This window comes from Curcuma longa, unplaced genomic scaffold (genome assembly GCF_044706935.1).
Source record: "Curcuma longa cultivar G26 ecotype Majalengka, Jawa Barat unplaced genomic scaffold, ITB_CL_G26_1.1 utg2646_np1212_2152390_RagTag, whole genome shotgun sequence".
Classification (NCBI taxonomy): domain Eukaryota; kingdom Viridiplantae; phylum Streptophyta; class Magnoliopsida; order Zingiberales; family Zingiberaceae; genus Curcuma; species Curcuma longa.
In genome coordinates this window covers 827386-854470 of record NW_027435599.1, presented here as the reverse complement: position 1 = coordinate 854470, position 27085 = coordinate 827386, and the positions used below count along the sequence as shown (strand labels likewise).

At 35.9% G+C, this 27085-nt stretch overlaps 5 protein-coding genes across 7 annotated transcripts; 3 read left to right on the top strand and 2 right to left on the bottom strand.

The window, feature by feature from the left end:
• Positions 1–482: 482 nt before the first annotated feature.
• LOC141819993 (transcription factor ILR3-like) lies at positions 483–2983 on the bottom strand. The gene is made up of 5 exons (XM_074707265.1): positions 2721–2983; positions 2561–2620; positions 1759–1836; positions 1458–1620; positions 483–964 (listed from the first exon to the last, which is right to left on the bottom strand). The coding sequence occupies exons 1-5, from the start codon at positions 2831–2833 to the stop codon at positions 671–673; spliced, it is 708 nt and encodes a 235-aa protein (XP_074563366.1). The 5' UTR covers positions 2834–2983; the 3' UTR covers positions 483–670.
• A 1305-nt stretch (positions 2984–4288) lies between these two features.
• Positions 4289–7084, bottom strand: LOC141820114 (ATP-dependent Clp protease adapter protein CLPS2, chloroplastic-like). Its single transcript, XM_074707394.1, has 4 exons — positions 6810–7084; positions 5290–5388; positions 4681–4790; positions 4289–4591 (listed from the first exon to the last, which is right to left on the bottom strand). The coding sequence occupies exons 1-4, from the start codon at positions 7057–7059 to the stop codon at positions 4508–4510; spliced, it is 543 nt and encodes a 180-aa protein (XP_074563495.1). The 5' UTR covers positions 7060–7084; the 3' UTR covers positions 4289–4507.
• A 971-nt stretch (positions 7085–8055) lies between these two features.
• LOC141820110 (uncharacterized) lies at positions 8056–15815 on the top strand. Its single transcript, XM_074707391.1, has 9 exons — positions 8056–8366; positions 8846–9375; positions 10056–10155; positions 11473–11541; positions 11814–11910; positions 12913–12983; positions 15107–15168; positions 15254–15371; positions 15474–15815. The coding sequence occupies exons 2-9, from the start codon at positions 9044–9046 to the stop codon at positions 15552–15554; spliced, it is 930 nt and encodes a 309-aa protein (XP_074563492.1). The 5' UTR covers positions 8056–8366; positions 8846–9043; the 3' UTR covers positions 15555–15815.
• Positions 15816–16855: 1040 nt separating this feature from the next.
• Positions 16856–19315, top strand: LOC141819964 (putative 4-hydroxy-4-methyl-2-oxoglutarate aldolase 2). 3 transcript variants are annotated; one of them, XM_074707233.1, is made up of 3 exons: positions 16856–16943; positions 17721–17788; positions 18508–19315. In XM_074707233.1, the coding sequence occupies exon 3, from the start codon at positions 18524–18526 to the stop codon at positions 19028–19030; it is 507 nt and encodes a 168-aa protein (XP_074563334.1). In that variant the 5' UTR covers positions 16856–16943; positions 17721–17788; positions 18508–18523; the 3' UTR covers positions 19031–19315. The 3 variants fall into 3 exon arrangements, with proteins under 3 accessions (XP_074563334.1, XP_074563333.1, XP_074563335.1); XM_074707232.1 differs by lacking the exon at positions 17721–17788; XM_074707234.1 differs by lacking the exon at positions 17721–17788 and having other exon boundaries at positions 16857–17000.
• Positions 19316–21701: 2386 nt separating this feature from the next.
• Positions 21702–26735, top strand: LOC141819995 (putative adenylate kinase 6, chloroplastic). Its single transcript, XM_074707268.1, has 4 exons — positions 21702–22148; positions 23590–23730; positions 24974–25246; positions 26376–26735. Exons 1-4 carry the CDS (start codon positions 21861–21863, stop codon positions 26517–26519), a joined length of 846 nt encoding a protein of 281 aa, XP_074563369.1. The 5' UTR covers positions 21702–21860; the 3' UTR covers positions 26520–26735.
• The last annotated feature ends 350 nt before the right edge of the window (positions 26736–27085 follow it).

The following is a 27085-nucleotide window of genomic DNA, read 5'->3' as shown; positions in this document are numbered from 1 at the left end:
TAATATTTCAATTCTAATGGATATTAATAATAATAATATATATAACGATTATAATTTATAGCAATTATTGTTACATACATAGCATAAAAAATAAAAATATTTTTTAAAATAAAATAAATAAAGACAGATAAATTACTATTTTGATGATAAAAAAAGAATATGTAATTGATTGTTGTCTGATAATATTTACATATTTCATTAATATAAATTATGAAGTATTTATAAATAATATACATAAATAATTTATGCACGTAAACAAAATTATGAAGCTCATTGTCACCTCGCCACGAGTTCTCCTCTTCTTTCGTTCGTTTTCTTCTTCCTACAGTTCCCCTTTCCTCACTACTACTACTCGCCAAACCTAACCAAATTGACTTACCTAACCTGTTAAGCTGAAGCAAGCTCACAGACATGGCCTACCCACGAACCTGTAACTAAATCACCACAAGCTCATGGCCAACTTGCCACGAGTTCTCCTCCACTTTTTCATTCGTTCGTTTTCTTACTATCCCAACCTGTTAAGCTGAAGCATTCATTAGCTGCTGTAAAGAAATGCTACAAGCAAACTCTTACATTTTGGAGGCTTAAAAAGCTGGCAATTCATGGAGTTGATTAATTAAAATGTCAGGTAACTCTCCTGCTTGCAGCGACATGAGCAAGGGAATAGATGTTAAGCATGAGGAGGCCAAAGCTTGGTGTCTTGTGTGGTATCCATGACGGCCGGGGGAAGCCATTGCCACATAGCCATGCCAGGGTATGCCGCGAAGTGAGCTGGCTTGTTCGGCGGGGCCTGGACGCAAGGCGGAGCAAATGCAGCTGGAGCGGCAGCAGCGTCAGGATGGAATGCAAGTGGATGAGGGATGAAGCTCGCTGGAGGCATGCTCATGGCCTTGATTTGTTGTTCTAGCTTCTCTTTGTCAGCCTTCAGTTTCATCTTCTCGTCTCGAAGCTCATGTTTCTCCGCCTACGAGAATGAGAGTTAGCTGTGATAAGAAACTTTGCGTGCAGCAGTATGTGATAGGCTAAGATATCAAGTCACAAATTGCTTTGCAAAGGATGAAACTGAAAAAGTCTGGTCTGCAAATATTTGCCTTAAAGAACAATAGAGCAATAAGATCATGTGAATGGAGTCAGAAAAGAAAACTAATTGTGGCTCCCTCCGACTACAACACACGCACCACTCATCCCTCCTGACCACTGTGAATTGGAGAAGATCTCGACTTCCACCGTGTCCGGTATTTAACTAACAGCACGAAGTGCATGTATTTCACTAACTTAACATCATAGTTTCTGCATTCTAAGTTATGTATTTTGTGAGTCTATATATAGAAACCAATCCCAATAGACATATCCCACCACAAACCAAATAATGTTCCGTGTACATTATTCACAAGTTATCGATACAATGGTGGATACTTGTGAACAGAGCGAAAAAGAACATAAGGATAGGGTCAGACCTTTAGATCCTTGATCACATCTTGGAGTTTTTCATTCGACTTCTTTAGTTCTTCTGCTTCAGCTTTTAACTGTGTCAAAACACGCACTGCATCGCTCAGAATAGATGCTTTGTCAGACTTAGGAGGTCTACCAGGGTCCAAGATCAAAGACAGCTCTGAGAACCTACATGGTCAAGGTCACAGATAAGTAACAATTTCTTTGGCAATTATAGTTTTTCCCTTGACAGAAGAATGCATAAATTAACCATGTGAATTACATGAAAAATCTGATTTTGCAAGACGTTAGTTTAAGAATAAGCACCTATCATTTAACTTATCCCGCCGTATTTTTTCACGACAAGCTTTCGACTTAGTCCCAGAGCATGAGTCGTCTCTTACCCTGTAAAATTAGAGTGCAAGAAAATTAAAGATACCCACATAAAAGAATGCCACTGCCAAATGATGCAACTCAATAATCCATTTTAGGAAGATGAGAAACACCAAAATCGGCACAAGCATGGTGCTGGGAAGCCACGAGAAATTAAACAGACCGGAACAAGTTTGGTTTTCGGCTATGGTTTAAAATTCTTGATATGTGATTATGCATCATGAGCTTAATTGTTTCTACATAATATAAACATCAGTCAATCTCCCTTCCCCTCCATAATTATTTGAAGGAAAAAAGGCATAATTTTCTGTTTCATACTAGTTTTTAAGAAGACTCACATGATAGATATGGAAGTACAAGCAGTAGTTCTTCTGGAAGCAGGATATATGTACCAAGAGTAGTTCCCTTCCATAATTATTTAAACAATGAAAAAAGGCATAATTTTCTGTCTCTTACTAGTTTTTAAGGAGATTCATATGATATATGTGGAAGAACAAGCAGATACCAGGAGTAGTTAGATATGATACAGATGGGAAACATCCAAGTTTGTTTGCTTTCTGATCTAAATTAGGATGAAAATCAAAAATAAAAAAGAAAATTAGCATAATTCAATTTCTTCTAAAATTTATGTTCACATCAACACAAAAAAAAGTTAACATCAAATTCGAAAATTAACCAGAAAGAAGGAAGCAACAAAGGGACGCAGAATCAAACCCTAGATCAAGAGAACACTGACCTCTTCCTTGAGCCTTTGACGGCACGACCATCAGCTGCGCAAGCCTCCTCGCTTCCCACCCTGCCAAACACGTTCCATCCCATGCCCATCATTCAAGATACCCAAATCCACCAACTAAGAGCACAATCAAAGCGAGAGGGAATAAGAGAAGTTCCCGCACTCGTCAGCGGCGGCGTGAAGCGGCATGTCGCAGAAGCTCTCGATCGCGCACCGCAGCTCGCCGTCCGATCCGCCGGCGTCGATCCAGTAATCATCGATGGAGTCGGCAGCCATGGTGGAAGGGAAGGGAAGAGAAGGGCGGGGCTAGGCGAAGAGCAGCGCAGCTTCGTCGATCCGATCAAGGGAAGAGAAGCAAAACAATGCGTGAGCGAGACGGAGAGGAAGAGAAGGAGGCGGTTTTGGTGTGGCGTGGAGTTGGGAGAAGCGGAGAGCAGAGAGGCGGGTTTTATCGCCTTCCTGTGGGCTCTCGAGGGACGAGCGCCAACCAAGGTGGAATCCTGGTTTTATTCAATTAACCGCCTAGAACTTCTCATATGTCACTATGCACCTCAGTTTGTTTTTCTTTTTATAATCTGTTTTTTTTTTTAAATTTCAATGAGATTAATATATTTTAATGATGAAGCATCTTTTTTGTTACTATTTTATTTGATTTTTGGAAAAATAAGTAATATGGTTTGATTTGCTTTGAGTGGGGTTAGTTTTTATCTTATTTTTACAAAATACCGCAATCAAATTATGAAATTAGCAAAGCAGTATTTAAAATTTTGTACTCACTCGAAAATAATATAATAATAATGTTATGAGCACGTGGTATCATTTGCTTGTATGAAATAACGTACTAGACAACACATGACATAATTAATAAAGTAAAAAAAAGTGAGGCAAATTATGTCATATCTCATTTTCCACATGACATAATTAATAAAGCAAAAAAAGTGATGCAAATTATTTTCCAACAATATTTTAAAATATACATCCCATTTTCCTAAAAAATATTCTTATTCCAATAATATTATAATAATTTTATCAAAACTATTATAAAAGAGAGTATTGGTGTAAGGATAAAATATTATCATATAATCTGATAGTTGCTGATTGAATCATTAAAAATATTTTTTTATAATAGATAATAAGATTGTATATAATAGATCTGATTTTTTTTTTGAGATCTCATATTCATTGAAATTTTATGCACTATACTATTATATATATATATAATATTATCATATCAAATATCTTTTTAACTTATCAAAATTATTTTAATTTTATTAAAATTATTTCAACTTTGATTTGTGAGTGTATATAAGTTGTGCTCTAGGATCAATCTACTTCATCTACTTTTAAGATTAGTAGGGCAAAAGCATGAAGATATGAATTATTAAAAAAAAAATTCTAACTTGATTAAGTTTACTTCAATACTATTATAATATTTTTGTTAGAGTAATCATTTTATTCAGAATTATTACAATGTGTAATAGTCATCAAATTGCTCTATGTTATAATAATTTTGAATTAAATTGATATTTCCAAAATGAAAAATAAAATAAATCATTGTTTTAATAATTTTTTTTTAAAAAAAAACACAGCAGTCGGAAGCTTGTTGTAAAACCCTGCATGATCCTCTATGCCTCTTCTTATGTTGCAGATTTATAGTTTGATTAAAGGGATAAAACATCCGTGAGCACTGCAAACAGAGGACTGGCTTTAACGAGTCTTATTGTATGTTGTTAGAAGACATTATTGTAGGTATGCAATGTAGATTGAATCTACCATTCAACAACTATTCAACCATGCGCTTACGGAGCTAACAAAGTAATGTAAAAATGACAACAAAAAATAACAGAAAGAGAGAAAGATCCGCTCTGCCAAAACTATACTCAATCTGTTAGTCTTCCATAAGATCGATCGAGTGAGAAAATCTGAGGGCTTGATGCCATTGCTAGTTCTTCAAGTTTCCAAGTTGGAATCTGCTTCTATTGCTGATCGCAATCCATGAAGAGTCATCATTTGGGCATAGAATTCTGCATGCTCCTGTTCAATTATATAAAAGTAAGCGATAAGCTTGTAGCAGGTAAATGAGTGGAATTTGATTGTTTGTGTCTTTGGGGCTTTCAGTGCACCTTGACAGTAACGATAACCAATGCGACGCCAATCTCCCGCGATTCATGAAAGAGCACCCTAGCAAGATCAGAAGTAACTGAAGGAACAACTTGTGGCAACACATTTTCGACTGCGAAAGAGCAAAGGAAGTTTCAGAAGAGATCATTAACAACTAGTTTACACTGTAATTGGATTTCATTAATCAAGTTGTGACACTTATGCTATTTTCAGGTTCTTCATGACAGTTGAAGTTTAGCAATTGACTAACAAAACACAAATCTTTTGTATGATAAATTGATAATAGTATATTTTTAACCATTAATCATGATTATACAAATGTTTATACAAGAAGTTTTACATGTTTGATGAAAGCAGCCATAACTATTTGAAAGGATACTAATTCCGTTGGTGTGAACGACCTATTCATTCATCATGCATACACACACACACACACACATAAAACTTAAATTTCCCAATCAGTGGGGCTGTGAGAAGGTATGTTATGTGTGTGAATAGATGGTCAAACTGATTTAGATTTTGTGAAAACTAGGGACTTTATCCTAAAGACAGATGAGGAGAAACAAAGCTATTGTGCACCTTGAGAGAAAGAAGTAGAATAATCAACATACCAAACTTTTCAGTGTGCTTTGGGTCGTCAATAAGCAGAACTTTATAGCTGTCTCCTCTTCCCACTGCCTTCCTTGTAGTAAGCCGACCGATATCTCCACCTAGAACACGAGCAAAAAATTTGAATTCATCATTAACTTCAGTGTTCCTGGAACCCAGATTGAAACACATCAGATGCTACTTGGTTTTGGAAATCACGAAAGCAACTCTAATTAGGATAAATTCTTAACTTTTTTAGCAGTGCTAATTTTCTCTTGTGCTTTCACGTAAAAACTTTCGACTTGGTTGATGTCATAAGCCTAAGGATCAATTCTATAGGTTGTTTTGGATACATAAGTTGTTGGTTTGATTAACACTGATTAACTTATTAGCTTCTGCTTCACCATTGAAGGTGATGTTAAATCAACATAGTGAATTACAGCACACAAAGTAATTGTATCGACACAAAAGGATGGTGGTTGCATCCCAAGTCACCTCCACAAAGTCCTTTATTTATAATATGATCAACTTTTCCAATCACCACTAATCCAGCCTCATCGAATAAAGAATACCAAATCATCCTTCAGCCTAAATCACGCCACGGGGATATAAGCCAAGATTTCACAAATACGGTATGTGGGGAAATAACTGGAGGCATGCAGTCAATATTGAAATACTTTATCACTTGCAAAACAAGTGCTTAAGTTAATATTAAATCAATGTGGTTTAGTTTAGTTGGGTTTAGATGAACCAAAAAAGTTTTTTTTTCTTTTATCTACACATGTAGACGGCATGTCATATAAGATTATATGTGGTCTTTATGCTACCCCTCTTCAAAATCAGCTTAGTCAGCCACATAAGCAGAGGTTTTTTTTTAAAAAAAAACTATGATATTAGCTATCAACTAATTCCTAGTCACACAACAATGATTTTAGTAAATTTTCTTGCAATTAAACAAGAATTTCAAATCATCATTGTGGTTGCATAATCTCTAGAGTGTAGTTTTGGTTCAAATTGAATGGAACATCAAGAACTTAAGGCAGTGTAGCTAGAACAGTCTAACTTTTGAACATGGATTTTTTTAGGACACTTAAAGCACTTGAGATTTTTCTGTTTAGTTAAAGTGTTCATTGAACAAAATAATAGGTTAGAAGGTATATCCGTATATGATTAAAACTCATCCCATTAAGTTGCTTTGTATTTGAAATACTAAAGGATTATCTCTAGCATCAACAATGGCCTCCAAAAGTATTTGATAAACAAATACAGAATTTTAATCACCATTACTTGTCGTTTCGATAGAATTGTGCCCTTGAAGAAACGCTACCTTAAGTTCTTTGGATCAACAAAAATACCCAGCGTTCATTTTCTTGGCAAAGTGGAAAAAGTTGAGGCACGGTGAAGCTATAAATGAGAAATAATACATAAATATCGATTTCTATTGATCGAGGAACACAACCGCATCCAAAAAGGGGGGAAATTTTGACGGCATCTAAAGAAAACAAGATCGATCTACAAGATCATATTAAGATTAGTGGATTACCTTCCTGGACTTGAGGAGCGGCATCGAACTGGGACAGATCGAAGGAAGGTCGCTCCAAGAGCCCAGATCCTCCCTTCGAAGCCCCAAAACCTGCGATCACAGAGACCGGACCGGAAATGGCGGCGGCCAACCTTACGCCGACCCTTGGCTTGCTCGGGGAAGTGTAGGCGGTGGAAAGGGGGAGAGAAGGAGGGCAAGGAACGGGCACGGCAAGGATGAAATTGACGACGCCTCTGGAGCTAATCGCCATGGGCAACGACGAAGAAAGCACAAAGTGAGGAGTTGTTTGACAAGTGCGAGGGCCTTTAGTTGCTATATATATATATTCGAGGTTGGAATGGAAATAAGATATGGAGGAGCTGGGGGTGTGATGTAATTTAAAATAATGTAGGGGTTTAGATAAAATAATTATCGAGCTGGGAATATCGATTCACTCCTAAAAGTTTCAAATTTCAATTTCATTATATTTTTTCACTATTAAATTTTAAAAGTTAAATATTAGAATAGGGATGCTCAGAGGAAAGAGACTATTTCATCAAAAGAAAACATAATATAAAATAATTTTATCGTGAAATAATTTTAACCAATGTTAGAATAATTTTGATCTATAAATTTTGTGACCAAAGCTATTATAACAATATTGCTCTATCTATTTTGAGAAGAAAAATTAAGACAAATTATATTTTTGATAATTTTTTAATCAAAAGAAAGTCTTTTGATAATAATAAAAAAGTAAGGGTGCTTTTTAAATTTTTGCTAGGGTTTAAATATATCGTCCGCTACTTCCACACGAGATTCCGGTCACGAAACCGTTATATTTGTAACCCCACTTTACATTTCATTTCCAGAACGGCTACCCCACGACACCTACCCGTGCTCGGAATGGGAATCACGCCGGCCCCATTTCGGTCTCCACTGACAAGGTCGGTAGCAATTCGCGAGAATAACAAGGAAAGGGCGAAGAATCTTGACCTTAATTTCAAGAAATTGATTTGACGGTACGGGGCTGATTCGAGATTCCCTCGGTCGGTGCAACGAACTCGACCGATTCCGATCGTCCGATCAGGATCTTCCGAGTCGAAGGGCTGTGATGGTGCCACCTGTCGCCGTTAGAACTCGAGGCTTTGCCGCCAAGTGGGCATCGGATCGTAATTAAGCGGGACTTGAGGGGCGGATGGCGGCGTCTGCTTTAGCTAAAGGAGAGGGCGGTGGTGGAACGGGATGGTCACTTCGCCAGCTGCTAGAAATCTGGTACCGCGGCTAGGAGTAGGAGGAGGAGATTTGGGAAGCGAGAAGGGGAAGCAAGAGTGGAGGAGTAATGGCGACGAACGGGAGAAGATTTGAGGGAAGCATGAGGTAGAAAAGCGAAAAAAAGGCGGTGGAGGAGGGAGCGGAAGGTTTGGCATCTTATATCGGCGTCCAGATTCGCTCTGCTTCTTTCGAATTCCGGAGATCCGCTGCTATCGTTCTCTGCTCGGAGAAGGAAGGGCCTTTTTTTGTGCCTTCCTATTGGAAAGAAGAGAAAGCAGTGACGCGGAATAGAAAAAGGAGGAAAAGGTTCGAATCTCGTTGGATTTTGTTGTCTGTGCGAGTTGATTGGCCACTGGTGTTAATGGAGACTGGTTTTGATTTCTGAACGTCGTCACTCTGTGCTGTTTTTGGTTTCCTTTTTTTCCCCTTCTTAATGTTCGAGAGATTTTCTCGTCTTGGTTGGAAATTTTCAGTGGATTTGGGGAGTCTTTATGTTACGCTGATTGGTTGAGGTTAGGGCTTTTCTCAATGCGATGGATGGCAAAATGATTCTTTTTGAAGGGTTGCGAATTTGAGAGGACGTCGGTGTGGAACATCAGATTGATCTTTTGGGGGTCTATTGCCTTAAATTGTTTGTGGAATCTGATCGATGTATCGATTTGCAAACACTAAGTTTGTCTATGGAAGTTGATCAGGCTATCGAATCTGAGACTCTCGATTGATATAATTGTTTTGTTTTCTTCTGTTGAATTTTACTAATTTCATTTCCCTGGGTTATATTGCAGGTGAGTGTAATTTTCTAGCCTTTTTGAAGTGGAGTTTTCTCCGTGATGGAGAAAATTTTGCCTATGTGCCATTAGAAACGGCTGGTGTTGGAATCTTTCTGGACATTTGTCTTTTGAGATTTCTTTTTGCTATATGGTTATGGTATAATTATGGCTAGTTCATCATAAATTGGCATCATCTAAGCGCAATATTAGAAGATGGAGGCTACTTCTAACAATGGTTCTCAGCAAAAAAGTATAGGTTCTTCATTTGGTCATCCTAGCATGGTCTCTTTCCAGCCAGGAACAGTAGATAGCTCAACAAAGATGGTTAATGGTTACATACCCACTTTTGATGGAAACAGTAGCATGGCCAGCAGTTTTATGTGTGCTGGCTCTGGTGTGACCAATCACATGGATGCAGCAACTCAAGCTCGGTACACTCCTGGATCTCTTCTCCAGGAACCGATGCCTAGGTTTACAAATGTTTCTGGTTCACCTGCGTATTGGTCTCCAGAAGAAGTTGATATATTAAACAGAGGTCTCATAAGGTATGTATCAAAAATTTCTCAAATCCAGATGCAATTGCCTGCTATTGGTAATGTTCACACTATCGTCGGTAGTCAGGGGCACAAGTCTTGCAAATGCAGTTGTGGCATGACAAGTTTTTTTGCATTGTCTAGAATTTGTTGAGGGTGAGAATGGAGAATGTAGTATAGTTTAGTCAATAGAAAAGGGTAATTTAATTATTCAACACTTCAAAAACTTTTTTCCCTCCATTTTCACTCATATTCGGGCAGATACAAAAGTAATGAACAATTTTACTAATTTTCTATCAGTTACTTTTCCTCCTTAAGTCAATCCACTCAAGTAACAACAAATGAAAAGTTTTCTATCAGTTACCTTATTCAACTGAAGCATATTAACTCTTAAACTTTTCTAATACTTATCTTTATGGCGACTGTGAAACACCTCATTGACTAAGCTGCCATTTATTCTTTGTAATTTTCACTTGAATTGGATCCGGATCTTCTTCCATTTAAATCATTCTCTCCACAGGATTATCCTTTTGTTAACTTTGGGGCATGAACTTCTTTTGTTATGTATGTATAATTTGGTACTCGAATCGACTTAGATTCACATGGTTTTTAGATTTTAACTTCAATAACTTTGAATTTACTGTAAATTTTTTCCTTTCATCATACATCAATTATTTGTTTGTGTTTGATAGCTTTGCAAGTGAATCGAGTATACAACAGTACTCCAAGATAGCTGCTATGCTGCCCCAGAAGACTATACGGGATGTTGCTTTGAGATGTCAATGGATGATTGTAAGTTTTTTTATTTACTACAATGACTTGAGGTAGTTTTTTCAACCATAGCTTTGCCTATATGTATTATCAAGACTTAGGACAGTCTCTTTCCATCAAAATTTCTGATACGTTGGTTGGGACAATCATTTTCTTCTACAAAAGCTTTGGTTAAAAACTCTACCTCACTTTTTCTAAGAGACCAACCTGACATTTTCTTTACTTCAAAACTGGTAGTGGAAGAAGGCCTGACTATATGTATGCTAAAGAACCCTTATCTTTATAACCTTTAAGTGATTAGATATAACTGGAAGAGGATCTGCTTGGGCAACCACCACATGAGAATTGAATGATGTCTTTCTCAACTCATTTTCAAAGAAACAGAAAAAAGCTAAAGTTGGTGCTTCAAAGATTAATAATATTGTAATTTATAAATAGTGTTCTTAAACAATTCAATACACATAGAAAGATTTTAAGGACAATCTGATTTGCCTTCTGTAAGTGGAAGGTTTTGATTGTCACATAAGACACATACGCCTGTTGCACCTGTGAAGCATACCACTAATACTGGATTGGCCATGAGAGTTCGTTGCATTTGTTTTTTTTTAATAATTTTTTCCGATTTTAGTGTTGCTCTGTGATTCACTTTGGCAAGCCTCCATATCAAATTGTGCCAAATGAAATATCATAGTTTTCTGCTATGTACAATCAAACCCAGATTAACTTCTGTTAGAGGAGCTAACATGAAGTTAATCGTAACTTGTGCTACCAGACACACACTCAACTAGGATCATCTATGAACCTCCTAGTTAGCATATATCAGGTCTGAAGAACCCACATCTACAGAGGATATTTTAATTTGGAAATTGGAATTTGAGAAACAGTAGGCAGTAAAAAATAGTTATAACTGGACCAACTTTGTCTCACTGAACTTGCTAACAATTGGCATCACTTATCAGCATCCTTGGGGTTGCACATGCAAACAAGTGGGCTTGGCTACAGAAACATGAAGCTATTCGTCTCCAAGCCAGACCCATTATTTTAGATTTTAATTGTAGTGCTAGTCATATATACTTCTTTCCTTCCTGTTACTAATGGTACGTTCTGGACACAAAGTAGTAATGCCAAAATTTTAGAACGTGAATTGCTCTAATACTTTGATACAAAGAAGAAGTATGACCATTTTCCTACAAACAACATTTATTTTTAATTTGAGTTATACAACCAACGTATTTTACTGGCAAAAGTAGCATGCTTTAATTGCTAGGTAAATGGATCATTTTTTCCCACTCATATACTCAATTTTAAAATTAGTCAATGCATCGACCTCTCTTGCAGAACCAGGAAAATGTAAAAAGGAGGAAGACAGGAGAATATTATGCATCAAAAATGATGAAAGATAAGAAGGTAACCCTTAGACCAAGAGTCTTGTGACAGGGAAGTCAGTATAAAGTCTTGGTTGGGAGCATATGGAACTAATCTAGAGAATGTGTGTGTATGTATTTTAAAAAAAATCTGAGTGTTTGATTTAGATTATTCTCACCTGGATTATTTATTCTTCGTGAGACATCTATGATATTGATTGTGAAGCTTTAGCGCTTGGATGCCCATCAACATTTTTAGATTTTATTGTCATTGCATAAGTTGCAGCTTGTTTCTTTTTTCTTTTGGTGTTTTAGGAAAGGATGATGGGCTTTCCCTCAGCAAGTACTTCTAATGTTCCTGATCTACTAACAATGCATCATTTGAACATCCACGATCAACTTCTATCTGAAGGTCACATATTGTACTGTTACATTTTATTAGAAATTTTTTATTTTCCACTTTTCTCCTTTGACAGAAATGTGTTAGAATCCTTCAGTTCCATTTTAACAGTACTCTGAATGACATACATTTACACACGCACACACACACATGCCATTTCATATTTTTTTAGTGCATAACCATGGGAATCCTTAGGTATATTGACAAGATTTTTTTTTTCTGACTAGAACAATTTGGATTAGGAATGCATTTGAAGCTACAATAGACATAATAATTGATCTAGTCCATTAGTTAGGATTCAAAATACGACATCAAAATGGAAAAACTTGGAGCTGCACATGTTTCTCCATAGTAACCCAAGTCAGGTTTAATTTCAATTTTCCTTTACACATGCTTTCTGCTAATGGTATTTTGTGAAGCATTCTATGTTTCACTTTTTGTTCTTTCATTAATGAATTACTTGTATTACCTGTTCTGGTGCAATTTCACATTCTATGTATTACCTGTTTGGCTGGCCAATACTGTCTTCTCACTGGCATTTAGGCCAAATTGAAGCACTGATATAGTTCTTTCAAATGTCCTCATGATGATCTTCTCATTGAAACAACATTCCCTGCATATCTCCTTTTTTCATCTTGACTTTTTTTTTCTCCATCTAAATTATACTTCTTGACTTTTTCCTCCATCTAAATTCTACCTTGTAGATTCATATTATATAGACTCTAATACTAAATATATTGCTTGCCAATGACCTCCCATTCCCCTAAAAATACTATATCATCTATTCATCTATTGTTCTCTCTCTCGAGTGCTTTATGGTCAATATCACAAACAAAAGCAACAATTCAAGCTTCTCTAAGTGTACTTGTACAGATTTGAAATCTTTTAATTATTACCAAAAGTATGCTACAGCATGTCAAGGTCATCTTGTTTCTTCTCAATTTAATTCATGAGTTTTCAATATAATTTGTATTACTATTGTTATTTTGCTTAGATTTGCTACTTTGGATGCAGAAATGAAGAGTATTCTTGTAAAAAATGAAATGTGTCTAAGAGCGATTGCACAAAATCTTGAGGGAGGCATGGTTTGTTATCTTATATTATACTCTCTTTTCTTTTTATAGTTGGCTTTTTTATTCACATCATTTTTAGACGAAATTGATTGCATATATTTTCTTAGTTTATTTGTCATTATTCTTTGTAGTCTCTATTGTAGTAGGTGTTAAGGACCAGTGGCTCGATTAGGGGATGAATAGATGTCAAATACTTGCAAAAGTACAACTGAATTCAATCATTATCAATCACGTATGATGAAACCTCACATGCTAGAGAGCTCTATGCAAGAATGAAACCTCACATGCTAGAGAGCTCTGTGCAAGAATGAAACCTCACAAGTTAGAAAGTTTGACCCAAGCTTATGGACTTCCACTTGATAATGAAACCTGGACCAAAACAAATGAGATTTCTAATCTCCTCTCACTCTAAACGATAGAAATCGAGCCCTAGAGAGGTCCTCACCTATGACCTAAATAAATGGTAATCTAATCCTTGGCAAGAAGAATATTACCAATGGAGAGACAAGAATCATCAAAAATGCTTTTAAGCTTAACCTTAACTGTCATATTTATTCTACCTCTACCAAAAGTCTTAAGTCTATCTAACTCTTAAGAATTTAACCAATGAAACCAATGTTCAAATCTTAGGTAGATGAATGTACAAAAATATTAGGTCTCCCCAACCAACTTAGCTCAACTTACTAAAAGTGTTAGGTTAGTCTAACTTACACTCTGTAAGGTAGCTGCCCAGAATTGCTTTCTTAGGTTGACGTAGCAATTTTCTTAGATCAACCTAACCTTTGGTCAACTAGCTTTTGGAATTCGCCATTCAGGTCAATAAAGCCCTGGGGTCAATCTATGTTGGACAGCATATAAGCATGTACTTCGGTATTTATGTTGGATCTTAGATGTTTCATATATAATGCATAATCAGAAGGTCAAAAGGCTTCTAATATACATAATATGTCACATGGTTGGCGCATGCTTGTTTTGATGAACAAGTAGTTGGTGAAGAGAAGGTGCTAGCTCACTAAGTTGGTAAAGACTTTGAAAAGTATCACTACAGTTTCAGATTTATGCTTTCATTTATTTAAAAAAAGTGGGCACGGTAAAGCTAGTCAAAGCTATTGACCCGACAAGTTGTAGATATTGAAGGATACTTCTTTATTTAAAATGAAAATGCAAAGCATAGAAATTGGCACAAAATTGCTTATATAATATATTTAGTCATTCTAGCATTGTTTTACTTTTCTTCCCCAATCCCTTAGTCAAGAGGTTTTAGTCCTTGCTAAAATCTACATGATTTTGCCAGGGTTGTGAAGTGCAACTTTATAGCTCATGTGATGGAATAGAAAATGCATTCGATATGCTGATAATAATATGTGTCGTCTTTTATAAACATAACAAATAGCACAAGTGAAAGCTACATAGATGAATCTGAAATGAATAAGGTTGAATATGATAGGAGGATCAGAATGAACCATGTAGGAGATAAATCTCTTTCCTTGAGAACAATTCACATGCCTTCTGGCCTGAGATTAAAAAAAAAAAATCTTAATTGTAGTTGAACCTTGTCTTGTTTTGCATATCAATATCTATGTGATTTTGCCAGGGTTGTGAAGTGCAACTGTATAGCTCCTATTATGGAATAGAATAATATGCATTCGATATCTTGATAATAATGTATCGTGTTTTATATACATAATAAGTAGCACAAATGAAAACTACATAGCTGAATCTAAAATGAATAGGATTGAATATGATAGGAGGAACAGAATGAATCAGGTAGGAGATAAACTCCTTGAGAAAAATTCACATGCCTTCTGGCTTGAGATCAAAAAACCAAAAGAGTACCTTAATTCAAGTTGAACCTTGTCTTGTTTTGCATATCGATATCTTTGTTCTGCAAGACCATGTGGAATGTTGATACTTTACGATGTAGTTGTATGTTGTGCACTTCAATGCATCTGAAGCTTGGATGACCCTTGGCTCGCCCAAGTTACTTTCATTGTCAAATAATAAAAATAATTGTACCTTGATGCTTGAGTCAAGTCCTGTGACAGACATGCTGTTATCTTGATCATTCTTTTCGAATTTCAGCTCATCTTCATTGCCATTCTTGGTCACTTACAAACCATGTCCTCAAATTGCAGATGCAAAACAACTTAAGTTTATTCCATTACATGAGAAACAACATTGCCACCGCGGATAATAGGTAATCATTTTTTCCCTTTGTTCTACCTTCTGTCTCTACGCGCACATTTCATTGATGATAACTTTTGAAACATAACATTCTTCAGAATAAATACTCTATCTAGAGGAATGAACCAACTTCCTGGGTCATTGAAACAAATACCTCCTATTCCAGTAACAGCAAATGATGAGCTTCTCAGCAGCCTCATACCTCTGAATGAACATGTAAGTTTCATCTCTATGCATTTGTTGCTTCGCAGCGGGCATTTTCTTTTGAAACACACCCTTTATGTTTTTGAAACACCCTGAAATGTTCAATTCTTGAAGGTTATCTACACCACACCTGGTGGAAGCAGCAGTAACTTGCAGTCGGATCCAACATGCTTCAGACCTCCTAATACAGGTTGACTTTGTCAACTCAATTATGTAAGCTTCTCTCACAAATGCTGCACAACCTCTCTTCCCAGCTTTCTCGATCGAGTGTTCGGTCAGGGAACCATCAGAAGAGGAGCTGTAAATACTAGTAGTAGTGAACCAGGCACAAGGCTACAAGAAACCTCCTTTCCAAGGTTATATGCTTCACCAGCCCACTTCTCATGATATATTTGTGTTTATTTGCAGCATGAGAGGGAGAAAATGATCAATTCATTTACTGTTTTATCATATTATGCTTGATCATGCTCTCAGGAAATGAAATTAACAAGAACAGAATAATTATTTTTAAAGAAATGGAATTAGATCAGTAAACATAGAAAAAGTGAATTATTTGTGGGTAATGGAGTTCATTCTCTGTAGTGTTTTTTATGGCTCTGTAATTGTGCCTTGAGAAGTTGAGATGGATGATTCTATGTTACATTTCTTCTGTCTAGCTCAAAGATGTTGGATTGTTTGCGATAGGTCGTATCCGACAAGTAGGTGTTAGCGATAGTCGACTTCTTGCCACCATACGTCCAATCTTCACCTCAATTGGGGCTGTAGGGATGATAGATTTTATTTTTTGCCAATCGTATAAGATCGTTGGGATGATGAATTTCACCTTTTGTTGAAGTGACTTCTCATGGAATGATCATGCTAGTTGATATGGTTTGTATCTAACTGGCTACAAGTCAGCAGAATGCACTTACATGGTTCCCACCTCTGAGTTGTCGAGTCTGCCTGAGTTGGTCCAAGTTGAGTGACTTTTTGACAACCTCCGACCTTCTCGACTAGACTTGGTTCGATTTTTGACATGTAAAAGAACACGACGGTTAAAAGGGATTCTATTATTTAAAATAAAGAAATTAAAAAGATGTCTTATCCTATTTTCATCTTTAAAATAATCCTTTGTTGTTGGAGATTTGGCTAAAATTACTACAATATAAAATAAAGTTATTTTATTTAATTAAAATTATTCAACACTATTATGATAGACAATTTGAGCAAAATTGTTTAAAATGAAAGTATTACGATGAAAAATATAATTTAATATTTCTTAAGATATTTTTTTACAATAATTTTAAATTCTTTTAAATAAAATGGTGCCTTTTAATGGGAAATTTTTTAAAAAAAAAAATCTTATTTTGAGGCCCCCATTTCATTTGCACGCAATTAAGTTTCTGGAGCGAGAAAGTAGAGTGCGAATGGAATCTCTTGGGTTGGAGTTGGGCCCCACCGCTATCCGACTAATCCCTGTCCGTGTATGCCAAATCCGTCGACATCAGTCCCCCATATTGGCCTTCTTCCCCTTCTTCGCCCTCGCCCACTCCTCCCTCCTTCCTCGCGATCAGCTCGATTCCCTGCGCCCTCGATCTGCATCAGGTATGGAGCATCTCGATCCCTCTCCCTTCTCTCGTCCATCCCGCGATCTTTAGACAGGTAAACCTGGAGTCGTCGCTTTCTCGCTGCTCGATCACGCTGTTTTCTTACCGCAATGATCAATTGCTTCAATCTGCCCACCAAGGTCCCATTTTGATTCCGCAGGAAATCTATAAGAGCTAGTGATTTTCAGTTTTGTTCTGTGAGATCTTGAATCTCATCCATGTGTAGCTTGGGGTACGCCCATTCGTAGGCAGTTTTTATTCATTTTTCTATTTTTTTTAGTCAAAATAGCTAAGGGCATTAGTATAGCAATATTCCCCTTTGTTTATCTTGTTTATCTCTAGTATGGTGCTAATTACCACTTGTGCTATTTTCGTTTGAGGAAATTTGAGGTGCTTGGACAGCTTTTTGTTTGTTCTTATTGAATCAAAATAGCTAAGGAAGAAGTTATTATAACAATTTTCACCATTTGTTTATAGACTTCATGGTGGTTTTGAGGGGAAAATAGTGAGTTTTGAAAGACCTACTGCCGAAAGTCACTAGAAATCTGTTCTCGCCTTGATTTAGCTTTAGTGTGTTGGTACTGACCATTCAAAATATTCGGAATGAATTTGAGCAAGGTTCTTGTTTTATCAGGTTTAATGGGCAAATGCAGCATACATAACACACACACTTGCCCCCATGAAACTTGAGATGCTTGGACAGTTTTTTTAATCTTATCAATTCAAATTAGCTAAGGAAGTTATTATTATCACAATTTTCGACATGTGTTTTTAGATTTGGTGGGGCTTTGGGGGAAAGGAGCGAGCAACTTTTGAGAGCCATAGTGCCAAAAATATCTAGAAGTATGTTATCACTTTTGATTTATCTTTAAAATGTTGTTACTGACCATTTGAAATATCTTCAAGGGTAATTGTATTACTATTCTTTCACAATTTAACATTCATCATGAAATGATTTGTTTGCAAATGCATTTGTGGTTAGAATTTGGTGGTTCTCCATTAATAGTTTAGTACAACTTTTGTACATATATTCTTGGTAGCTCATATTTTTAAAGAATAACCTATTCAAGTTGCTAAATCGAAGCATAGTTGTCTGTTAATAATTATATATTTCATCATCACCATCTTCATCCTCATCTGAATCTCTATGTTTTTTCCTCAATAGAAACCCAATCTTAGATGTTAGAGTTTATCTAGCAATGCTCAATAACTAAGGAATTTTATTTTGGAGAACTACTTATATTTAACTAGTAGTTATTATTTGGTGGACTGGTTATGTTTTTTGTCCATTTGCTTGTCCTTTAGTGTTTCTCAGTAGTTTTCAATCAAAAAAATCTTGACATTGATGCAAGGTTTTTCTTCGACTAATTGTTTAGCCAAGATGAAGAAATGTCCTATGTGATACGAGTTTGTTTCGAGCCAATTGCTTCTTCAGGATAAGAATTCTAATTAGCAGAAATGAATTCTCAAGGATTCTAATTTCAAATCTTCTGTTAGAATTTTAGTGGAAAAAGAGAATCAGAATTCCATTTCTCCCCTGTAACTGTCTGTTTTTTCCCCAGGTACTGACTGAGCAAAATGTCTGCTTTACCATTAGCAACTGCTGAAGCATGTGATGCCAACGTACATTTAATCCTGAACGGCGAGCTCCGGGCCCTCCAACCAATCTTCCAAATCTATGGCCGGAGGCAGGTCTTCTCCGGCCCCATCGTCACGCTCAAGGTCTTCGAGGACAACGTCCTCATCCGTGAGTTCCTCGAGGAGAGAGGCAATGGCCGTGTTCTCGTCGTCGACGGAGGAGGAAGCATGCGTTGCGCCATCCTGGGAGGGAACCCGGTTCAGCAGGCGCAGAACAACGGCTGGGCCGGCATCGTGGTCAACGGCTGCATCAGGGACGTGGACGAGATCAACGGGTGCGACATCGGCGTGCGGGCTTTGGGATCCCACCCCATGAAGGCGAACAAAAAGGGATTCGGGGACAGGCACGCGGCGGTTAACATCGCCGGGACGAGGATCTGCGACGGCGAGTGGCTCTACGCGGACAGTGATGGCATTTTGATTTCCAGGACGGAAATCTCTATTTGAAATCCTCTGATGGATATCATGAATCGTCGACTGGATTGTTGCTGCTGCTGCTGCTGCTGCATCGAGTAAACCAACCACTTTTGATCAGTTTGAGCTACAACTTCTTGTGTTTATCTTGTCTTGATGTATGGTAAGAACAACACTGCAGTGATTTAAAGGCATTTGGGACTCATTTGGAGATTTCAATACATCTGGAAGAACAATTATGTAATGAATGTGATTTGGGTTTTCAAGTTAGATATCCTATTGCGAGTGAAATGAGAAATGGATTAGCCTTTTCCGATATGTTGAATAGTAGCTGAATTCTTTTGTTATGTCCATTGTAATTTTTTAATTTATCTTTTTATGGATGATCGTGAGATCGATTATATGAGACCGTTAGAGTGACAAATTCTATCTTTTATTGAAAAAAAAATTTGAAATAGCATCCCATCCTAAATTTTATTCAAAAAATATCTTTTTTAATCAACTAATACAATATATTATAGTAGTTTTAGCTAAAACTACTACTACTGCTATAATGTTGGGTAGTTTTAATCTCATCCTATATAATTTTGGTAGATATTGAAGTAATTTTGATCGAGAGTTTTGACGTAACGATAAAGTTGTTGACATAAATAATTTTGATTAAAATTGTTTGGTCATGATAAGTAAGTATACTTTAGAGATGATAAAAAAATATGGTCGTACTTTTAATTTTTAACTTATATATTTATCATATTATTATAAGATTATAAGATTAAACAGTGTGCTAAAGCTCCCTTGGAATATAAAATATTATTATATATATATATATATAATTTATAAAATTATTTAATTTAATAAAAAAATATATGGTATATCTTTAGAATTATATTTTTAAAGATAATAATAAAATAAGGGATCTCCTTTTTCCCCTTAATTCAATTGTGAATTTCTAGAATAATCGCTCTAATTATATTTTTAAAAATAATATTAATAATTGAGGATGCCAAAGCATCCACGCTTAATATTCCATTAATTGAGTAATTAATTAATGGACGGCGTGGTTTGTGATCCACGTTTGGAGCTCGTCAATTCAAATAACCCAACGAATTTATTGGACCAATTAAAATCAAATATTCGCACGCAATTCTTTCCATTCACATGACACGTGGCTCTCGATCCGGTGGAATGTTTTAAAAAGGCACTCTTAGCTTCCAAAATTACCAAACCAACGCTTAGACATCTTTATTTATTTATTTATTTTAATAATTCAGATATGTGAACTTACTCAATTAGTCCCCAGAGGCAGAGGATCTTTTTCTGATTTATTCATCAGATAAATTTAAAAGTACCAATAATTTCTCCTTCAATAATTAACATCTCAAATTTTTTTCCTACTAAAAAAAATTTTAGAGTACACCATAGTTAAAATTTAAATCGTAAATATTTGAATATCCTATTAACCATCGACCGCTGCACCATAAGACATTCAACATCTTTAATTTGTTTCTAGTAAAAGTTATTCAAATTCCAATTTTAAAATCTTATTTATTCTATATAACAGTTTTGACAAGCCATCTCAAACGACAATGATAGAATTGTATTGGCATGAATAGGTGGAATTCATCACCTCAACGATTTCACATGGTTGGTCCCATAATTATCTGTGAGGAGATAAATTGAGAAACTACAATTGATCATGACAAAGGAGGGTATTGCTCGATGTGTTGGCATGAATATATTTGATACAACTATTGCTAATCTCATATGATCCGTAGTTTTATTTAAACTTTATTTTATATACGAGAGAAAATAAATTAACTAGAAGAATTGATAGTTTTTTTAATATATATATATATTATTGATAATTAAGTTAAATAAAATTTACATAAATTTATAGTTAAAATTAGATAGTTAAATCTTTGTTATATTTATTTTAATTTAAGTTTAAAAAGTGTTTTTATTGGAAATAGATAGAAAAAATAATTTCAAGGAAAGTAAAGGCCTTTTTGATTGTTTGCCACTTAAATGTGAAGGTGACAAATTTGGACACGATCGCTTACACGAAGGCTTTGACTCTTCTCTTCTCGTACGTTTCACGCCAATGATTAAGGGTGATTTTGTAAAATACTCCTAACATTTAATAAGTTTTTTTTAAAGCTCTCTAAAATATATATTTCCTTTCATGAATGATCTAGAAAGGTACTTAGACATTATTATTTTCAAAAAACATTTTTTAAAATGTAAAAGATTATTTTAAATGTTTTAACAAAGTTAAAATGATGAGGATTATAAGTTTTTATGAACCAGGATTTTAAATTATGATTTATTAACATTAATTTATCTTGATCTTATTGATCAACATATCCCTCTCACCTCAACACGAGATTTTTACATTTATGTTTCTTGATTTATTTTTTTATAGATAATCATAAAATTGACTGTGTGAAATCATTTTTAAAAAGTCAAAAGATAACTAGTGATATGATGATCTTTTTACAAAAAAAAGGTTCTTAATTAAAATTTTATAGTAAAATATTGAAAAAGTTTTCAAAATTTCTCCTTTTATGGTTAAAGCGAAATAGTTTTCAAAATTTTAAAGTAAAATATTGGAAAAGTTGGGGTGCAAAATGAAATTTCCCTTCTTAAGAAAAATCACTATATATAGCTAAAAAAATCCGAGTTAATTTAGTCACGTGAGAATTTTTGTTCTCCTTCTTCCTAATTTCCGCTCCACCACCTTCACCGCCTTCTTCTTCTTTCCCTTTCCATCCGATCCCTTCTCTCGCCCTCCTGCTGTACGTCTAGATCCACGCAAGTGAAGGGAGCTTCCGATCCGAGCTTCTCACCATTCGCCGGCGGCGAGATGGCGGCCCGGACCCGCCTGCTGAGACGCGCGGCAGTGAGGTGGCTGTCGTCGTCGGAGATTGTCGATTCGGACATGAGGTGTCGCCCGAGCGTTTCCCACAAGGGGTCATCGTCTTCTTCGAGCGATCCCGGATTGCGGAGCGTGCAGTGGGTCTTCCTAGGGTGCCCGGGCGTCGGGAAGGGGACCTATGCTAGCCGCCTCGCTCGGCTCGTCAGCGTGCCTCACATCGCCACAGGGGATCTCGTCAGGGACGAGCTTGCCTCCTCTGGACCTCTCTCTAAACAGGTATTAGTCTGGCTTTAGATTTGCTTTACGAGAGATTTCAACTAGATCGCGAGGATTTGATCTTGATTTTGATCTAATTGAGAAGGAATTTAAGTATAATTTGATATCTTGAATGGAAAAGGAGCGATTTTTGGCTTTAATTTGTGGCATACCATGCTTGCGAGGATGTTACATCAACTCTAGCCCCACTTGTTGGAATTAACAAAACCGAAAAATGTATGGTCAACATCTATATGGTAGATGTCTTAATCTGCCATCTGAATCCGTTACCTTCAGTTTCAAGAACAGCAAGATACAAACACAAATTGCAAACCAAGAGCAATATAATGAATTTGGACCTAGGTCTATGTCATAGGGAGAGAATCCAAATCTATATGATAGGAGAGCAAAAGTAAACGAATACACATGCAAATATTGTACACAATGTTTGAATGAAGCTCTCAACACTCTTAGGCTCTTCTCTCAAAGCCAATGAAGAAATACAATCGAAGTCTCACCCTCATGGCTTTTAAACAATACGAGAACTTTTACAAGAAACAAAAACCTCTCTTCAAGTTCTCTGGTCTTCAATAGTCATTCACACAATGCTGATCGCTGGATATGCATCTGGAAGCAGTGGCCTTCTAGGAGCCATTCTTCTTGGAGCATGAACAAAGGAAATGTATTTCATCAATTCAAACTTCAATGCACTCATGGCTGATCCCTTGCCTGAATGAGATGGTTGGATAACTTGTAATTGTTCCTGTTTTAGGATTGCAGAGTACTTGCTTGGTGTGTTAAACCTCAAGGAACAATTGCATGCAAAGGGATTGATGAAGAACAAATAAATGTTTTTCTCCTGTGCAAACCAAAGGAATTACATAAGTACACAGGTAGAAATTTTGTGTCCCTGTGGGTAAGATAAGATGTGTAGATGCAACATTCAGAAGGCATAAAGTTGAACTTTCTTAACGGAGTAAAGTGACTGGTGCATTTTAGCGGGTGACAAATAGGTATAACTGTATCATTTAACTACTTAGGTGGATATTTATGAACTCATATTGAGTGTGAGCATTGCTAATTATGAAATGTAGTTGGTCCATTTGTTATTCATGCTTTTGGAGTTTCAATTCATTTTTCTACATTTTTTATGAAAAATTGAGGATGAAGGATGCTAGAAAGTGGGGGAAAATGATCACTATGAAAATCCTATGATGAAAAGTGAGCTATTGAATGGATTCTTTGTTATGCTGTCTTTCTGAATCTTATGCATCCATGCTGGATAGATGCATTCTTTCTTATGCTTTTGTATTGGATAGAAGAAAGTTCACACTTCTTCCAGTGGACTATTATTCAATACTAAGATATTGTTAATTCATGATTGTTTATACTTGCAACACACATTGTACAACCTTTCTGTGGTTCTATGTCATATTTACGCCATCTCAATCTTACTATGCAGCTTGCGGAAATTGTGAATCAAGGACATTTAGTGTCTGATGAGATTATCATCAATCTCTTATCCAAGCGTCTAGAAGATGGAGTAAATAAAGGTGAATCAGGATTTATTCTAGATGGGTTTCCTCGAACAACACGACAAGCAGTGAGTACAATAGCAAAGTTAAGACTTAAATTTGTATTAAATTAGTGTATCTTATAGTTTCTCCCTTTAAATGGTAAGGGCATCATCTTATTACCAATTGCTGCTTCTTCAGAGCCTTTTTTTGCAATATTGGCTGTATATCTAACTTTTTCCCCCTAAAAATGGCACTTTAATGTGCATTTATTTTACAACATTTGGCAATTAGAAAGGTAACAAATTCTTTTGTTTTTCTATTCTTCTAAGGTGCTCTACTTCTCTTCGCCTAGAAGATTTTGAAGGTTAACGCTCTTGTTTGAATAATTTAAACTGCATATCATGTAGATATTTCCCTAAATGATTTGCCTTTTAGGTATTCAGAACAGCTCTGTCTAGCTAAACTGGGCTAGAAACTTATCGCTAAATAGCTGATGCATTGAATCTCCACATTCATATAGATTTATTAGATCTTTCTTTTCCTAATATTGCTTTCTGTTTTCTCTGATTGTGTTCCATGGCACTGGTTGTCTCATTTGTTTATAAGCGATTTGAGAAATTTCAAAGAGAAAAGATCCTATATTTTTTTAATCTTCTGATATTCATCTTGACTTGACTTGGTTTTTTGATTTCATTATCCTTGGATTCAGAGAAATCTTCCTTCTAACTCAAAATACCAGACCAGATGAACACACCACACACATTAGTAGAGAAATAAAGAGAGACAAAAGGAAGTTCCCTTCTTATTACGTACTGACAAATCACTACATCCAAGCAAATAATTCCCTGGCCTAAATATTGTGGCCTAAATCATGAAAAGACCCGAGTACAAAATCTAACCAGAACATGCTTTTTTGCCTAACAATCCAAAATCTAAAAGCAAGTCGCCTTCATTGATACTAAATTTCTAACTTCATCTCCTATAACAAAACCTGTGTTACCCCACTCTTTGGGGCACTTCTCAATTTAAATTTACAAACTTCTTATAGAAGTTTTTAGTACAATTGGATAATTTTATTCTTTTCAAGGTTTTCTCATTAATTCTGTCTTTTGATCATGGTAGTTCTGCCAAGATTCCCCTAGTATTGTTTTAATTAAATACATGTTGACATATTGTAATTTTTTGATTGATGTTTTCTGGTTATAACCATTTCTTACAGAATCCTTAGTGTCTTAGAAATAGTTTCATGCTCTGAAAACTAGTGATTAAAGTGTTACGACCACCATTTGTTATTTTTCTGAGTATTTTACATGAAATTCTATATCTCAGGAAATTCTAGAGGGAGTAACAGACATTGACCTGGTTGTCAACCTGAGGCTCAGAGAAGATATACTGCTCACAAAGTGTCTTGGGAGAAGAATTTGCAGCCAATGTGGGGGTAACTTTAATGTTGCCTCCATTGATATCAAGGGAGAAAATGGGAGACCGGATATAATTATGGCTCCAATCATGCCTCCCGAACATTGTATGTCAAAGCTCATTACTCGAGCAGATGACACTAGAGAGGTGGTGAAAGAACGGTTGCGCATATACCATGAAACGGTAATGCATAAATTCCTGACATTACTGCAGTTTCACATCTAATTTACTGTTACATATGGAGGAACTTAATTCTGTTTTAATCTCCTGCATCGCATCATCCTCAAAACTTCTTTATGGCTTAGTCTATTGAGAACACATATTGTTGCTAGACGAAGTAATGGATAGAATAAGTAATTACCTACATTCTTTAATCTTTCATAAGTTCTTTTTATGAATAGGAATAGTACATTAACATATATACCTTTCTTTTCCTACTCAACGCCTGGTGTTGAAGATGTTGTCAGTATCTCCAGCAAACTATTCCACATCTTCATTTGTGAAGTTGATTATTGTGCTTGCCTATATTATTGATAAACAAATAAGAGAACCCTAGGGAACTTGAATGAATCCCTTATGTGAACTTCAGGATATTATAGGGCACCAGCAACACAATTACATGATTTCAATATGCAGCCGGAGTCATTGGCTCCTCTTAGCTATCCTTGAATATATGCATGAGGGCAATCTTTGGAATTCTTAACTACTGGATACACGGGAGAGTCAAGAGTGAATTAAGCTGCGGGTAAGGATAGACTTATAATTGACCCAAGAGCATTTGAGCTAGATTCAGATTGAGTCCTGTCCGGTTCCCAAACATCAGTCATTCACATTAAGAAAAGAGTTCATTCCAAGAGTGAGTGACTATATGTATGCAAGTCCATTCAAATAAGAGACTCTTGCTCACACACAATTGGCTCATTTGGTCCTTTTGGCCCTTTCACAACTCATACTATCTATGTGCTTCACTTGCCCTGTGTAGTTTCACTCAACCCATCTATTTCGCTTAGTTTGATGCCTGATCCATCTTGCCCTTTAAAAGTATGAATTTCTAGAAAGAACTAAATAGAGTAGGAATATATATTCTTTTGAGAATGACAGAGTTGGAATAGATTTTCCCTGCAATAGAATACGGAATAACTAACAATGATTGCAATTTCATGGAAATCTTTGTTGCTAGTTCATTTTTATAACCAAATATACACATACTGATTCCTTAAGACTTTGTGAACCAAAAAATCAATCATTATACTCTGTTAAACTGCTTCTTTTTAACCTAGTCTTCAATCAAAACGATCATTCATCCTTGCAGAGCGAGCCCGTGGAAGAGTTCTATCGCAAGCGTGGGAAGCTCTTAGAGTTCGAGCTGCCTGGAGGAATCTCTGAATCCTGGCCAAAGCTATTGCAAGCTCTGAAACTCGACAACCTTGGCGAGGAGCAATCAGCTGCAGCATGACTGCAGAACCAGATTCTTTTCAGGTGCACTACACCAAGCATTTATACTAATAAGACAAAAAATTTTTCCAGTTACTTTTACAAATTCATCACCCCTGAACTTGGCATCGAACAACCTCGTGAAACTTAATATTTCACAAGCACTACAATGCTGAATGCTTCCAGTTGTAGAAGAAGAATATATTAAGACTGTTCAATGCATACTGGTTTATACAAACAGCTCTTAGTTTTCTGGATGAGTTGTGTGCCTGTGCCAGTTGTGTGCAGGATGAGTTGCATAATTTTTAGGGCAAATCCTCACTAATGAAATATAGGACTTTCCGCGCTGATTTTACCAAAATCTCTACAAAAATAATACTTCATATGAAACATGTAGGGGTGTAAACGAGTCGAATTTGATTGCGTTCAAATTTGTTTATTAAAAATCTTATTGAGCTCAATTGTGACATCCTTTGTAATTTAGGTAAAAATTACAAATAATTTAGGTAAGATATTATAAATAATTTAAAATTATACAAATTTATACATTATTATATTTTTATGCATTCGGATGAAAAGTTGAGAAAT